We start from the raw sequence: 15,856 nt of genomic DNA, 5'->3' as shown, positions 1-15,856 counted from the left end.
AGGCCATGCCTCAGCACCCTCCTCAGTGCCTTCAGGACAGACCCCAGCAAGCTGTTGAACACAGCACTTAGCTGCCTGGAAGGTTCATCTACGAGGGAGCTCCTGGCTCCCTGAAGAGGGAGATGCTTATGTGCAGCTGGTCATTGGTGTGCAAGCTTCTTGCTCCAGGGCTGGAGGAATCCCATACTGACTGCACCAGCTGGTGGGTGAAAAGTAAAATTCAAGCTCTGCTGATCTCCTCTGCCTCAGCTTCTCTCCATCCCATTGCAATGAGTTAAGGAAAAAAAAAATAGAAACAGAAAAGAAAAAAAAAAAAAGGAAAAGAATGGTGAGAAGGGAAGAATTGAAAGGAATTTAAAACGAAAGAAGGGGAAAAAAAGAGAAAAATAAAAAAGCAGGAAAGGAGAGGAGAAAAGGGAGGGGAAGGGTGAAGAGGATTTAAAATTAGAAGAGGTGTGGAAATGGGAAAATGGGTGAAAAGGAGGAAAAACAGAGATAAAATGGAAAAGGGGGAATGAAATACAGGGACAGTGGGGGAAAAAGGGGAAAAAGAGAGAAAAGGGGAAACAGTGAAAAGCAGAAAAAAAAGCGGGGAGGGCGGGAAGGAATGAAACGTGTAAAAGGGGGAAAAGAGGAAAAAGAGGAAAAGTGAAAGGAGGGGGAGAGAAAGAATGGAAGAACCAGAGGAGAAAAGCAAAAGGGAAGAAGAGGGGGTAAAAAGGAAAGGGGAAACAGAAAGGAATGGGAAAGAAGGAAAAACAGGCGGGAAAGAAAAGCGTGGGGGAAAAAAAAAAAAAAGAGCAGGCAAAAGAAGGGAAACAGATTAAAAGGAAGAAGGCAGAAGGGGTAAAAAAGAAGGGGGGCAGGTGGAAAAAAGAGAGAAGAAGGGGGGGCAGCAGGAGGAGGGAGGGGACACCGTGGGAAGCGCAGCGGGGCCGCGGGCACCTGGGGCGGGCGGGGGGCGGAGAGGCGCGGAGGGGGCGCGGCGGCCGGTGCCGTCTCCTCCTCCTCCTCCTCCTCCTCCTCCTCCTCCTCCTCCTCCTCCTCCTCCCGTCCCTCCCTGGATGCGCGGCTGCCGGGTGAGCGCCGGGAGCGCAGCGCTGCGCCTTGCGCGCACCGCCCGGGGCCGGGCAGGATGGGGTGCGCGGGGCTGCGCGTCGTGGTGCTCAGCTGCCTCCTCTCCGCGGTGAGTGTCCCCGGCTCGGGGCCGCCAGCGCCCCGCCGTCCGCTCCTTCGGAGGGGGTTTGGCGAAGGGGTTTTGCTCTGGGCAAACTTTGGGCAACTTTGGAAGCGGCGGCGGTTGAAGGCGCGTCTCTGCTGGGTTTCCCTTTCCCTGCGTAGTCCGTGAAACAGTAATCGGTTAATTAATTAATTGTTTTTTTTCAAGCTCTGCTTCCTCTGCAAGAGGGAGAGGATCGCGGGAGCCGGAGGGATTCAGTTTGGGTTCTCGGTGTTTTCTATCAGGGCTGGCTCTCGGTTTCGTTGCCATCCAGCCTTGCAGCCCGGCTTTCGGTTTGGTTCCCGTCCGGGAGCTTCCCGCACCCTCCTGTGCAAAGCTCCCCCGGCCCTGGGAGCAGCGGGCTGAGATATTTAGGGGGGGACGGGGGGCAGCAGGGCAGGGGGCTCCAGCACAGAGATCAGCCACCAGGAGAAGTTGAGTGAAGCGCTGCTCTCGGCCACCCAAACCTCACGTGGATGCAATGTCTGGGACGAGCAGAATGTGGGAGCAAAGGGTGGGTTTTCTGGCTGTCGTGTCCCCTGTTTACAATTCCCACGTTTGCAGGTCCCCGAGCGGGGCACTGCTGTTTCCATCCCCACCGCAGCCAGCTGGTAGCACGCTGGAGAATTAGCGAGCGGGCTTGTTTCTCCCGTGCCTGGCGCTCACACACACACACACACGCGTGCACGCAAAAGCTAATTGTCTGTGCAAACAGTGCAGGCACGGGGTCGGATGTTGAACATCTCACCGAAGCTCTCATCTGTCAGCCTGAGCCCCGCAGTGTCTGATTTTTAAGGAGACTGCTCATTTTAATTCGGTGAGCTGCAGGGGGAGGAGATGGGGAGCTGGCTGTGGCTGAGTTTCCCCCTTACTTCTAATCCTTTCCCACACATTTCCTTCCTCTGAAGGATGTGATTGCCTCCCCGGCACACTGTTGGGTTGGGTGAGGTTGCCCCCAGGAGCTGGGTTGTGCCTTCGGTACTTGGCTGCAGGCTGCTTCTACTTGCTCGGCTGGTGACAGCGGTTCGCCCAAAGCTGCTCTGGTCCCCAGCAGGCAGAGGCAGAGCAACCCAGACAGTGGGAAGCTACCCAGCTCTGGGACTGCATCACTTGTGTCCCCTTTCTTCTCCTCTTGCCCCTTAGGAAACAAGACAAATGGACTAATTTCAATTTTTTTTTTGGCTGTCAGCACGTGCTACCCAACCACCTGCATCACCAAAGACTCTTCTTTGTGGAAGAACAGGCTGGGAAAATGGATTAAAGTATAAAAATAAATAAATAAATAAAGGCTAGGCAATTAGTTCCAGGAATTCTACAGATTTTGCCTTAGGGAAAAATCCAAAATAGTTCACGGCCGGGGCTCGAGCTGGGGAAGTGAGAAGGGGGCAGCGCTCCCACCAGCTGCTGGAGCTGCTCCAGCTCCCACTTCCACTGAAGCCCATGACAAAAATCTCATTTCTTTAAACGCTGTTGGCATGAAGAGGTCCTTTGGGGCCAGATCCTGCAGATCTGTCATGCGGTCTGCTGAAGTTTGACATGCAAGCGTTGGCAGGATCAGGCCCTTATGGCAGTGCGCTCGCTCCTATCAATGAGGGCAGACCCACGAAGCTTTGGGATGATGGCGAGCAGCACCAGTGCAGCCCAAAGGCCAGCTCTGGTCCCTTTTCCACCTTTGTAGGACTTTCTTGTTCTGTACTTTATCTCACTTCCTTGCCTCAGTTTAGTGGAACCGTTGGTTGCGGTGACTTTGTCGTTCTTTTGAACATTCCTGGCACCTGGTTTGTTCTAGAGGGTTAGAGAGATTTTACGAGCTCCTTATCTCTGCGGATCTGCGAGGTGACTAATGCTGAGGTGTCTGATGCCAGAGAAAATCCCTGTTGTTTTTGTTTCTCAGCTTGAGCCTGGGAATCGGTGCGCATTTTTAAAGCAGAAGCAGCTCTGTGATTGTAACAAGGTTCTGGGATCAACGATCGCTCAGCAAAGTCTTCTCGTGCAGTTTATTGTGATAACTTTTATTGGTGTGTCATTGGAAAAACTTTGAACGAGAACAACTGGCTGATTGAGAAGTTCACTGCTATAAAACTGTGGTGGCCCTGTGACTTCTAATTGCTGTTGTAAACTTTCACCTTGGCCTTTCATGATTTACAGATGTGGAAAAAGGAAATTGGGTAAATTTTATTTGCTGTGATTCAAGCCATGCTCACCAGAGTCCTGCCTCCTGCAATGATCGAGTTTAACACTTGGGCAAAAAGTGCTAAATTTGGGAGGCCGGGTGTGCAATGCAGTGTTAATCCAGAATAATCCCTATAGGGTTCTGTTGGATTGGTTGGCCTGTTCAGGGCTGTGATTATGCTAATCTGTCCCAGAGAGCAACAAACTGGAGATGTTTGTGTCTAGTAAATGGGAAGCGGACAATTTGAAGGACTTGGTGGGTTCCACGTGCCTTCAGACTGCAAGATATTGGAGTAGCCAAGTTTGCCCCGCTGGGTAACTCATGCTTTTCTTCAGAGTTTTGTTCTGCTGCTGCCATGAAGTGTACAGGAAGGAATAAAAAACTTGGATCTGGTCCTTCAGCAGCTTAAATGTAAATGCTAGAAACAGGATTGTTCTAAAAAAATAGCTAAATTTAAGTTCGTAGGACAGCTGCTTCAGCCATATCTGCATCTCTTTCATCTGCCATTGACTGAGAATCTGATAATTGAGATAAATACACTTAAACCAAAATAATCCATGTTTTGGTGAAGAGGCAAGGTACTTACTAGAATCCTGTAACCTAACTCCTGCAACCTACACAAAGTTCATTTAGCAATGAAATTACATGTTTAAAAAAGGCCTTGTCACAAACCCAGTAATACATCTAGGTTTTGTGATTTATTAACATTTATCTGTGTATAAATGCATTTATTTATTCATTCAAAGCCACCGTTCAAAGAGTACCAGGTGCCCAGTTACTTCTGGGTAACTCCAAAAGTCTCGTTGTCTCTGTGTAACACTGAAAGTTTTCAGAGTGTATATTTTCAGCAATACACATTTTTAAGAAGCTCTCATTTAGGGCATAACAAGGCAAAAGAGCAAAATAGGCAAAACTACAGTGTCTGATGGGGGGAAAAAAAAAATTCTACGTGGAATATTTAAGGCTGTTTAAGCAGTGTGGTGCTGCAGCCCACCCGCGGCGGGGTTCACACCGCAATCTTCACACCCTCCTGCAGCTGGGGTCGGTCCCCAGCAGGGAAGCTCTGGAGAAGCAGACACAAGGGGGACCACAATGTGTTGTAAAAGGGGATGAGTCCTTCCCAGTGTTTTTTTTTAAAGAGAAGGGATAGCTGCCAAATACCCAGCATCAGAAAGCAGATGGGACCATGGACAGAGAAAGCTGTCTGGCTTGTTAATTCGGGTGTGGATGTATATGTTGCTTCCTTTTTCTCCTTTTTTGCAGTGCTCTAAAAATACTCTGGTTCAAACTCCCTCCCTGCTGCGCTGTCAGCTGGTGTGACAGCCGGAGGGCCACGCCGAATACAAATGCAGGGCAGGGTCTGTTCTGCTTCGTGGGAAGTCTGGCTGGGGAGGGCTTGGGATGCTGCTGCTACTTTCAGGTTTTGGTTTTGCCCTTTCGTAGTGGTGCAGATGAGCAGTGGATGGCTCTTCTCACCCCGAGGGCGGTGGTCACAGTACTTGGTGGATGCAGAGCAGTAAGGTGGGCTGGTAGTTTTACAGACGGACAACATGCACACGAGTAGGGGATGGGACTGGCCGTGAAGGAGGTGTTTCAGCTTTCCTGAGTCTTGGAAAAGAAGAAAGAATGAGACCTAGAGAAAAATGGATTTGGGAAGGTTTGGGATGCTAAGCCAGGCAACGTTGCTCTGTGGTGTGTTGTAGCTGCCCCAAAGCCCTTCAGGCTACGTCTGCTCAGCCTGTGACTCAGCCATGTCCTTGGTGTGTCGCTGCATGTGTCACTGCATGGGCTGTACTGTACCTTGTCTCCTTAAGGGATAGCCTGTACAATTTTCAGGGGGAAAAAATAAATGGCATTTTCCTTTTACCAGATGGTCTCCAGCAGAAGCAACTGGAAAGACTGGTACCTCGTGAAAATCAGTCTTCTGTTTGCCACATCATCTGCTGACTTTGTAGGACTGGGAGGTTACCAGGTATCTGGGCTAGCTTGTAGACATAAATCCTTGTTGTAGAAGAAGAAAAGGGTCAGGAAAAATATCTCCCTGCTCAGCATCAATTGTCCCTGTACAGCCAGATGTGAGTGCACCAGGAGGTGGTTTGTCATACCTGCATGGAATCGGTGGCTCAGAGGCAGGAAAGGAGTCTAATTATCTGCGCGACGAAAATGTTGTTACTCCAGTTTGGATGAGGAGCAGGGCTTAGCTTGGTTTTATGAGCATGGCAGGTCCCGTCCTGCTCTCCGTGTTGGCACTGTAAGGTCACTGCGGTGTCGTGGTGGCGCAGGGGATGTACGTGTGTGCTGGTGCCTGGAAAGGGATGTGTGGTGAACACAACCCTGCTCTCTGGTCTCAACGACTTTCCCCCTTCTGTATCAGAAAGACAAGAAAAATCCCACGAGAGGACCAAAATCTAGGAAATGCAGCCAGGAAAAATCCCCAGCTGCGATCCAAATGTGTGGGTCAGAGATGCCTGGAGAAGCTGGAGAAGGCCTGGAGCTCCGGGCCGGCGGGTGGGTTGGAGAGCGCAGCTGGGTGGACAGACAGGTGGACAGACAGGCGCTCCAGCCCCCTCCATGAGACTTGCTGAGCCTGCCCGTGCCATGGCACTGGTTTGTCCCCCTGTTCTCAGGTTTCCCTCAGGGAGCGCTGAGCACTCGGTGTTTTGCTGCTCCCTCCCCTCCGGGCTCCCGGACGTTCTCCAGAAATCACGAGCTCCGCTCGGGTGGGAATCCAGCCAAGGCAGGGAGCGTCTGTGCCTCTGGAAATGAGATCCCAGAGGGCTGCAGTGGAAGCAGGACCGGACCCTTGATTTCTCTGTCTGAGAGAGGAAGGGAAGCGATGCCGGCTATCAGATTGGCCTCCGTCCAGAGCTAACCCAGCCAACACCATGTCAGGGAGGTCCCGTGCGTGGCTCGGGAAGGCCGTTCACCAGCTGAGCGCTCTTCTTGTCACTGTTCCCTTTTGGAGCAACCTGCAGCTTGCTTGGCCTTGTGCCTGACCACCAGGGATCTCTCTGGGATGATTCATCTCTCCGGGCACGAGCTTTACCTTTCACATTACCAGGCCTGTAGTGCAGGAAGAGTTCATTCACTAGGAAGTGCCTTGGGGAAGGTCTGAGATGCAGGTGGGCTCCCTGCAGCCGCCGGTGGCTGGATGTTCCTTAAGTCCTCACACAGCCCTTCTGTTTGTTGAATGGGGCAATACCAGACTTCTCCAGCTTTGGCTTTTTAGAGCACTTAAAGGCATCTGGAGATGTTAATAGACGTACAAAGTTTCCTTCTGATAAGGATGTTGTTAATAGCGCCGAGATGTTCTGTCCCCAAACTTCAGCTTGACTAGAAGCATCTGCTGGCTATTTGCTTTGCTACAAATCACTTTTAAACTACTTAGGCTCATGCACAAACCCTGATGAGGAAAGAGATATAATAGCACGAGCAATTATGATTAATAATTGCCAATCCACACAAGTATAAATAGCCTGGGTGAGCACGGCTTGACCTGTGGGAAGCCAGCAGGTAGGGGTAAGAGGCGGAAGCAGGCGCGATATTTCTTTGCTGTTACGGTCCTTGCCTCCAACATTCATCCCCCACTCCTCCGTCAGCTGTGCAGATGCGATGCCCCGGAGCGAATACAGCCCTGCTACAAAGTTAGAGTAGGTGACATCAGGATTAAGTCCAGCAATTCTCAGGTGGTTGGTTTGCGAAGTGAATTCAGGGACACCGGGATGTGTGCTGTGGGCTGCTCTCGGCTGGAAAGCACACATTAGTGCTGCTTTGCTGGCGTTTTATTGTGCCAGATTTTATCTACAGCACTGACTTATATATGTACAGAGTATTTCCTGGACTTTAAGACCTATTTTAGCTTCTGAGCTGTGCTTGAATTCTGGAGACCCTGATGTGGTTTACATTAACAAAGTCACTCTTCCAGTCAACTGAAACAGTGGATGTTAACAGCCTTAAACTCCTCCATTAGTCACATTAGGTGGATTTCTTACCCCCAGGGCAATCACTAACCATCCATTTTGGTGTCTGAACTGCTGGGAGATTTACACTTCTGTTGTCTCAATTCAAATTCAGGTATTAGAAATTAATCAGGGGAGTTTTCTAATTCAGGAATTTTTTCTGATGCATTTCACTAGCGGGATGGGCAACGGACTTGGTGATGCTGGTTGGAAAAACTCTTCAGGACCTCACAACTTGGCTTTGTTGAGTTGCATTGATTTAAAGTCAGGAGGAGACCAGAGGAATTGAATATGGAGGTGCCAGCTCTGCATTTGCTTAGCTGCTGTCCTCATGATCCTCTCTTCCCTTTTACAGCTGGCTCAGGGCTGTTCCTACTCGAGTTGTGAAGCTCAGTGTGAGCTCCCCAGTGGTTCATCCCTGTGAAATTGCACCTCATCAGGAAGAAAGGGAAAAAAAATCAATTTAAATACAATTCTTTTCCAGAAGGGAAAACATCAATACTTTGTGTCTCCTTTGTAAATCCGAAACCTATAGGGTATCTTTTAAAAAGATGTTTATTCAAGGCTCCAACCTTGATTTTGTGTTTAACAGATGTTTCAATTAATACCTGGTGATCCATAACATCACATCTAAGATCTGAGCAGCGAGTGTCTCCAGGGCCCTTATAAATGTCACTGTCTATCTCAGCTAATCAGCCTGTGAGCTTCCTTGCAGGTGACCTCGGGATGGGAATCACCTTGCAGATCGGGACACCTACGTTTCGGCATTTCTGCGTAGGCGTCTACGTGTGACCCAGATGATTTAGGATCCCGGTGTGGTCGGGCTCAGTTTGGCTGCCCAGATGTGTGAAGGTGCCCCGTGGCCCCACACCTCCCCTTTCTGAAGAACCTGTGGATGCTGTATTATCTGCCAGCTCCATACAGGTGCCAGAAACACCGAAAATAAATCTATCTCAAATGGCACCACATGCCTACGTTGCGCATCTTTTTGAGCCCTCATTGACTATAGTGGCAGTTCACTCAAACCCCGTGTAGACACCTACATTTAGAGGTCTTAGGCTGCCAGCCAAATCCCTGCCCAGGTTTCCCATGTGTTGTATAAGAATGGGGAAAAAAAAAAAAAAAAAGGCTCAGGCTGAATTTTTCCCTGCAGCCTGCTTTATTCGCTACTCAAAAGCTGCTTTTTTTTATCTCTTTTTTTCCTAAGTGGCTAGGCTGCTGCTGTTCAAACTTAAGGAACATACGCCTTTGCAAAACAAAAGGGAAACAAGATACACTGAATGTGATGCCCCCTGCCACCCCCACCCCAAGCCCCTCACAACTCTATGCAGTTGCAGCGAAACGAAAAGCTGCTTCAGACCTGACTCTCAGCATCTTTATGCACTCGGCTTGGAAGCAGCCAGAATCCAAATCCTGCTGCAGGTTCTACCTCTTCTGCCCTTATTTAGCTGTAGCCAAGTCCAACTCCTAATTTAAATAAATGCAGTGATTTATTTTTTCCATCCTCTTTCCCACTACAGACCCCCCCAGCTATTTATCAGGGGAGGGTTTCATCCCCTTGTGGCCACGTGGGATGTATTCCCTTGCTTTTCCTCTAAGTCACCTTTCTTAGCCCTCAGGAGCCTGCTGAGCAGATTAAAACCCACTGCCCTGGCCGATGTGCTTTCTTGTTGAGGGAGGGAGGGAGGGAGTGAAATCCTTGTAGTTTGCAGGTAGCGATGGCAATCCAGCAAGGAAAGCCAAGGGATGCTGCTGCTCTCTTCCCCTTGCTGAGACTGGCTGTGTGCTTTGCTCACGCTGGGGATCCCACTGGGATTCCCTCCCTGGGGTTTGCTATTGCCCCGGCGTCATCTCAAAGCAGAGTGCAAGCACGGAGGAGCCTGCCCTGAAACAAACCGCTTGTTTCCTGCAATGCCTGCACCCAGCTATTTGGGTCTCTCTCATTTCCACCCTAGCTTTTAACCATAATCAGGATTTCCTCCCCACTTTTTTTTTTTTTCATCCCACAATAGAAGCAGCTTTTCTTTCTGCTCAGCATATTCAAAGGCAGAAAAATGCTGCTGTCGAGACAGTTCCCAGCTTCACAGGGCACCGAAAGGAGGCCAAGCGTTACGTGGAGAATTACTGACATGCTCAAGTGTCAACTGCTAGGCTGCTCGCATTTTTTGGGGGACTGACATTAAACACGGCTGCAGAGCTCTGTGGGTCTTAGCTACGCCGTGCTCTTAATTCCTGTGCTGTAATGACTCCTCTTGAAGAATTTCCCCCCAGCTTCCGTATTTCTCCGCTCACTGACTTCTGTTATGCAGTTTTCTTTTTGGACAATTTCTCTGTGCAAAGCTTTTTTTTTGCCTTCTGTAGCTTTGCTGTTGGGGCATGAGCTGTGTTTTTGGGTGCAGGACTTCTTGTTCGCTCACCCCCTCCACCCCATTTCTTTTGAAACACCATTTGCAGCAAAATCAACCGTGTCCCCCCCCTGCCCCACTCTTTTTCCCTTTCCCTGGAAAGCCATACGTGTTTCAGCAAACAGCATGTCAGGGGCTTATCTTCAGGCTGTTTGTGTACGATGCAGATGAAGCAATGTTTGTCAAGGAAAGTAACAGCTTATATTGGAGCAACTGAAATAGATTATATTAAAAAAAAAAATAGATGTACTTTCAGACACAGCAGTCCTTCCTGGGATCTGAAAGAAACAAAGCCCCGTAGCTATTGTGCTGGGTTCAGCATGAAGACATTTGTCAGTGGGACAATCTGCAAGAGAAGCATGCCGCTTGGAGAGCGTGGTTTTTGCGAAGCTATCGCTACCATTTTTCTGTGTTACAGACCTGTGAAATATCTCCAGAAGCCAAGCCCACAAATCACCATCCGTGGTTCTGTTGGGCATTACAAAGCACAGACTCGGTGGAGATGTTGGTTTTCATGACATGCTGCTGTTTTCTTCTCATCTCGGTTCTTGCTGTCTCGGAGCTGAGAGCTCTCGCCCACCCTGCAGCCCTACAAGGACTGGTGGTCCTACCAGCTCCTCCCTACCAACACAGTTCGTCTGCTCTACAGGTGCTAATTACTCTTTTCTCTGTAATTAACGAACTTGACTAAACTCAGAACAGTTATTTCTGGCCTACGCATAGCCTGAAATTTCCTGACTGTTTCAGAGTTAGAGCTTTAAAAGCTTTTTTTTTTTTTTTCCTTTATCTCTATTAGTCTAGTAAAAATATTACATTCTGTATATCACTAGGCGATCACAGCTATAGCAGTACTTAATAAAACCGTGGCGAGTTAGTTTTAGAGATTGTATTTGTATGGTTATTCTTCTTTAACTTATTAAAGTTCACTTTTTCACAATGGTCCTTTGACTGGGAAGCTCTTCCAGAGCCAGACAGCTCTCGTGGTTTAACCTCTTTGGCCAAGCCAGGACAGTTTTGTAGATGGAAAGGAAATTAAAAATCAGAGCTTGCTGCCTTGGGTCTACTTGACCTGAGCCTCAAAAATGTCTTAAGGGACCAATAAGCATTTGAAAATATTTATAAAGCTAGCTATAAAACTGAAGCTTTGGTTGTTTGTTCAACTATTTTACTACTACGTTATTGTTACAGGCAGATAAAACCAGGATTTATTGAAGGGGCACGTTCCAGAAACACTTGATTCACTCGTGGAAGAGTAGCGAAGTAAAGGGTTGATAGGTTGCAGTTTTTGTTAGAGGAAAGACACCTGGTCTGCTCAACAGACCTGTATTTAGGCTTTGTAAAATGAGATGCAGAAGGGAAAAGAGTCCACGTAGCTCTTGCAAGTTATGATGGAGACCTTGGGTTTTTGGGGCCAGCCAGGACCTGTGATCCCAGCATGATATCTGCACGGGGAGTTGGTGAGGATGTGAGATGAGATAGAGGAGGAGGTTAAAATACAATGTGGAAGCGCCGCTGCAAGCAATGGGCATGAGAAACACAAAAGCAGCAGTCACAAAGCCCAGCTGCAAAGAGGTTGCCTGCTCTCTGTTCCAAGGCCAGCCTGAAAATCTCTGTGTGACCACTCTGCACATTTGGGATAAATCTCTTGTGCGGGTTGATCGCAGGGTCCACTGGTCACACCTGGGTTGGTGCCACCTAGAAGCATCCCGGAGCTGCAGCATTCCCTAGGGACAGCCCGTGCTGGCAGCACGAAGCAGCCTGGGCACAGTTCTCTCTCCCGTGCTGCCTCTTTCCAGGCTGTTTTTCCTCTGCGTATTGCTCTAATGTTTTTCTCCCCGTTCCTCTCTCTCGAAGATCTGACAGGATTTGTTATTGCACAACTGAAATCATCATCATAATAAAAGGGCAGCTGTGTCTTTGATTTGGGCTTGCTTTCTTCCCCACTATGGGACTGCTGAAAAGTCACATCTCTGTTTCTATGAGGGGTATTAAAATGCTTGGCAGGTTGGTGCCCCTCTACTTAGCAATTATTTCTTCTCTGCCAGTTCACCACTCAAGCCTCCCAGGCTGTCAACCCTTGAAACAAGTATTACATATATATTGCAGCCCTGGGAGGAGAGCCCAACCAGAGTACAACGCACCTAAAGATAAATGCTTGCTCCCCTGCAAAGTAGCCTGGGGAGAAGTGCAGACAAGGAACAGCATCCGCTGGGGTAACTCTGAGTAGAAGGAGATGAACTAGTAAATTGAGCTGCAGGTGGAGAGTGGCAGCAGTTCAGGCATAGGATGAGGCTGGAAAGTCCTTAGTTCAGGTCCAGGCCCTGTAAATGGGCTTTCTGCTAAGGGTGGGCCTAAAACCCACTCTGGAAATGAGAAAAATATACTGTTTGCTTATTTCTTTTCACTTTTGTCTGCCTAAACTAATTTCATGAAGATGAATTAGTTTGTATGTGGTTAGATTAGCCTAGCAAATCGATACCAGGGGATGGCGCAACTACCCCCTGCACGTGCGCTCGTGATAATGTCTGGGAGTGGAAGTGTGTCCAAAAGTAGAAGGCTAGTGCTGGCACAAGAGTGTTTGTACACTCGATGGGATTGAATTTGGCTGGCTATAGGAGAAGCGCTGAGAGCCAGAAAGTCAACTTCTTTTGCGATGGAGGTTGGTCCATCTCTGAAAAGGATGTGGTATCTGTCCCAGGGGACAGATGATGTGTATGATGTGTATGTTATGCAGCTGCCGTGCAAGGAAAGAAATTGGTGTGGTACTGTTCACAATGCAGTACTGGCCCTCCTGTTTAGGCAAAAACCCTGCAAAGCAGAGCCAGGAGCAAGACCAAGACATCATTGCAGTGCAGGAATGGGAGGGTGGCTGGGCTTGGAGATGCACCCAGGTTTGGCTTTGACATTGGTGAGAGTTGGAGATTCAAACAAGATACTGGTTTGTTAGAGAGGGCTGGATCTTTCTAGGGTGTCATATATTCCCCCCCCCAATATTACAACTTTGCCTGTTTTCCACTGGGAAGCTCCCACTGATGAGGCCTCTCTTGGCAAACTTACTGGCCTCTTTTTTTTTTTCTTTCTTTTCTAAAATACGCTTGTGAGTGTATTTGGGCCAGGACATGTTCCTGTTGCAAGAAACCCAGTGTGACCTGGAAGGCTTTGCTCTGCGTGTGACAGGGGTCATTGCTCCATGTCCCTGCTACCACTTGTTTCGAGGAATCCATCCACTATTGACTCAGGACTTCCCGTACCAGCCAGCAGTGTCGTCATTCAGGCTGTCATGGGAGTCATTGCCATGAAGGGAACAGGGTTTTGTTAGGGAACAGAGGCAGGGAAAAGTTTTTTCATCAGAATAATGACGCTGGCCATATGCTTAGCGTTCAGCCAGGGGATTGGGTTGACAGTCGCAGCACAGTGTCTCGCAGAGCAGATGAGGTCTGTGTCTTGTAAACATTTTGTTTCGGGAGAAGAGAGAGGGGAATTCATATTTCTGATTGCTCTCCTATGAGCCATAGGAAATCTCTCCCAGATTCTTCACACCATGCTAAAATAAGTTTAAAAATGGCCCTTCTCTCCAGAAACGATACAATCAGCTGCCTCCAGCTGCACGTGCAGAGGGACATGAGCTGCTTCCAAGGGGTGGGCAGTTGGGCGACGGGGAGAGCTTAAAGCTCACATTTTACTCTGATACTGAGGTCTATTAGTGCGGAAACCAGTATATTTCTGCACAGCTCACCCAATTAGTAGCTGCAGCTGACCTCTGGGTGTGGGGCATGTGGTTACCGGGAAATGAGATTTCATGAATCTTAAGGACAAAATCTAAAGAAATTCAATTGACCACTTCACATTAGACCTTGCTGAGCATTACCTTCCAAATGTGTTTCCCTTTAAAAAATAAAAATAATAATAAAAAAACACCTTGAGGAATATTTTTGGAAAGGTGTATTTTTTTTGCTTGTAAAGTTTTTGGGGTGAGAGGAATATTTATCCTCGGGCATGTCAGTTCTTCACTGGTTGGGGAGAAAAATGGAGTAGTTTTTACCATTTTGTCTTCTCATCACAGAACTGGAAAGCTTCATGAGTTCTGAGATATTTTTCTTGACAGAAGAGTGAATAAAGACAAAACTTGCTTTTTATGGATTGTTCTCAAACCTTTTTTTTTCAGGCCAGAAAATGACCAGAATGTGCTAAATACTGTTAACACCTTTCAATAATGGCACAGTCAATTCTGGGAAGGAGGGAAATGTCACTTTGCTAGTTTGCAGGTTGGAAGATTGACACATGCAGATACGGGATAATGACCTGCATTGTAAATTGTAGACCAGATACTGTGAGTAGAAGAGTTTCAGTATTGAAAGTAGTTTAGTAACAATTATTAGTTTGAAGCATATTCAGTATTAGTTTGGGGATTTCTAACTCACTTCAACAGAAACAGATTTAATCGGGGGGAAAAAAAGAATAGGCTTGGAAATATTGGGCTAAGTCTTGATTCTAAAGGTATTTAAGAACGTAACAGCGTCATGACCCGTGAGATCAGGCTTTTGGTGTCTCCTGTGGAGTATGTTACTGAGTACCCCCAAGTTATGCTATCAGTGCAAACGGGTAGCATCAGTGATGTGGCACATCTAGGGGTCAGGAGGGAGAGGGCAGGAGGAGTTACAATGACCAAATTGCATTTTCTCCACTGTCAGAGACATTTTGAGATCAACGTGTCTGTCTTTGGGTTCCTCTGGGAGAGGTTCCAGCCTCTGGAATCCAGCACTTCGTGGCTGCAGTGGTCTTACTGGAACTAAAAATAAGAGTAGCTTCCCCAAATAAAGTAGCGCGCGATCTTCTGTCAATCAGGAAATGCTGCTGAGTTCCTCTGATGGTGCTATTCTGATAGAAAGTCCCATCGGATCATTGCAAACAGCATGAGTTCAAGACCTCATTTGTAACATCTGCCTCGACGTCCCTTTCCCTAGTGCAAGCTGGCACAGAGAATAGAAAGATAACAGCATGCAGGAGCTCGGTCATTCATTCATTCAGCCCCAGGAATTTAACTAATGGTTGTGCTTGGGAAAATCCTGCCCTGCAGTTACCATCCTCAGCCAGAATAAATCAATTTAGCTTTGCCGCTACTTAGTTACCGGTACTGTGCCATGCTGTCTGAAGATCTGACCATAAGTTTAATGCTCATAATAATAATAATAATAAAATAATAATAATAAAATAATAATAATTATTATTATTTTTAAAAAAGCTCTTAACCAATGGAGTGGAATACTGTGGCATGTCTTCTAGGAATGGGTCAGATGTATGGCTTCAACCAGCCTGAAGGTGCTTTTGAGACAGTGGGAAGCCTTTCAGTTGCCTACAAAGATAAATAACAGCACAGCCAAAGAGCTGAAATTAAAAGTATAGAGATTTTGTGCTTCTGTAGGGCATTTCTAGGAGTCAGAAAATCCAAACAAGCGTGAACTCCACCAGGTTCAGCCAGAGACAGGGAGCTTTTCTACCTACCTTCTTGTATAGATTCTATGCCCTATATGAATTTTTCTGATCCAAAATTGGGGTGAGGAGAGCTCGTGTGGGATAGTCTCCAAAGCATTACACGTGGTTTAGCAGAATGTGTTTGCTGCACAACCTGGCTGGAGAATGAGGAATGGGATGCCAGAGCTTTGCATGTTTCTTTTGTAATCAGTTAAGTGTTCTCACTCTGATAAGCAAAGCATGATTTTAATTAAAAAGCCATTCCAGATGGATTTAATTTGTGTGCCATTGAAAAGGCAAATTACTGTGACTATAAAGAGAAAAAAGTGTGATGATCTTCTCATTGCAGGGAATTTAAATCCAGAGGGGCTTGGATCCTAAGTCAGGGGTTGTTTCCCCGCTCCTTGGAAGAAGTGTTGGGATTTTTTTACTTACATCTCCTCAGCAGAAAGGAGCAATAAGGTATCCTTGCTTTTACTCCAGGTACTTTTCATGCAGAGCTGGCAATTCCTCAGGGATGTACATAACAGCTCTCTGAAGACCTACAAGTCAGGTTAAGAAGTCCATGACAAATGCAGGTACAGACAGACAGGTTTTGCCAGCCAGGTTTAATTCTATGGGGACAGGG

The 15,856-nt window shown here is 47.5% G+C and overlaps 1 protein-coding gene across 1 annotated transcript in view; it reads left to right on the top strand.

Moving 5' to 3' along the window:
• The first annotated feature begins 1,030 nt into the window (after window positions 1–1,030).
• Window positions 1,031–15,856, top strand: part of VIPR1 (vasoactive intestinal peptide receptor 1) — a 114,978-nt gene continuing 100,152 nt past the window's right edge. Inside the window, exon 1 of the mRNA XM_048062361.2 lies at window positions 1,031–1,186. Within this exon, the coding sequence (XP_047918318.1) occupies window positions 1,136–1,186 (51 nt within the window). The 5' untranslated portion in view covers window positions 1,031–1,135. The remainder of the gene's footprint in view (window positions 1,187–15,856) is intronic.

The sequence above is a fragment of the Anser cygnoides genome, chromosome 2 (assembly GCF_040182565.1).
Source record: "Anser cygnoides isolate HZ-2024a breed goose chromosome 2, Taihu_goose_T2T_genome, whole genome shotgun sequence".
NCBI classification, from domain to species: Eukaryota; Metazoa; Chordata; class Aves; order Anseriformes; family Anatidae; genus Anser; species Anser cygnoides.
The sequence above is the reverse complement of the archived record's forward strand: the minus strand, read 5'-3'. Positions and strand labels throughout refer to the sequence as shown.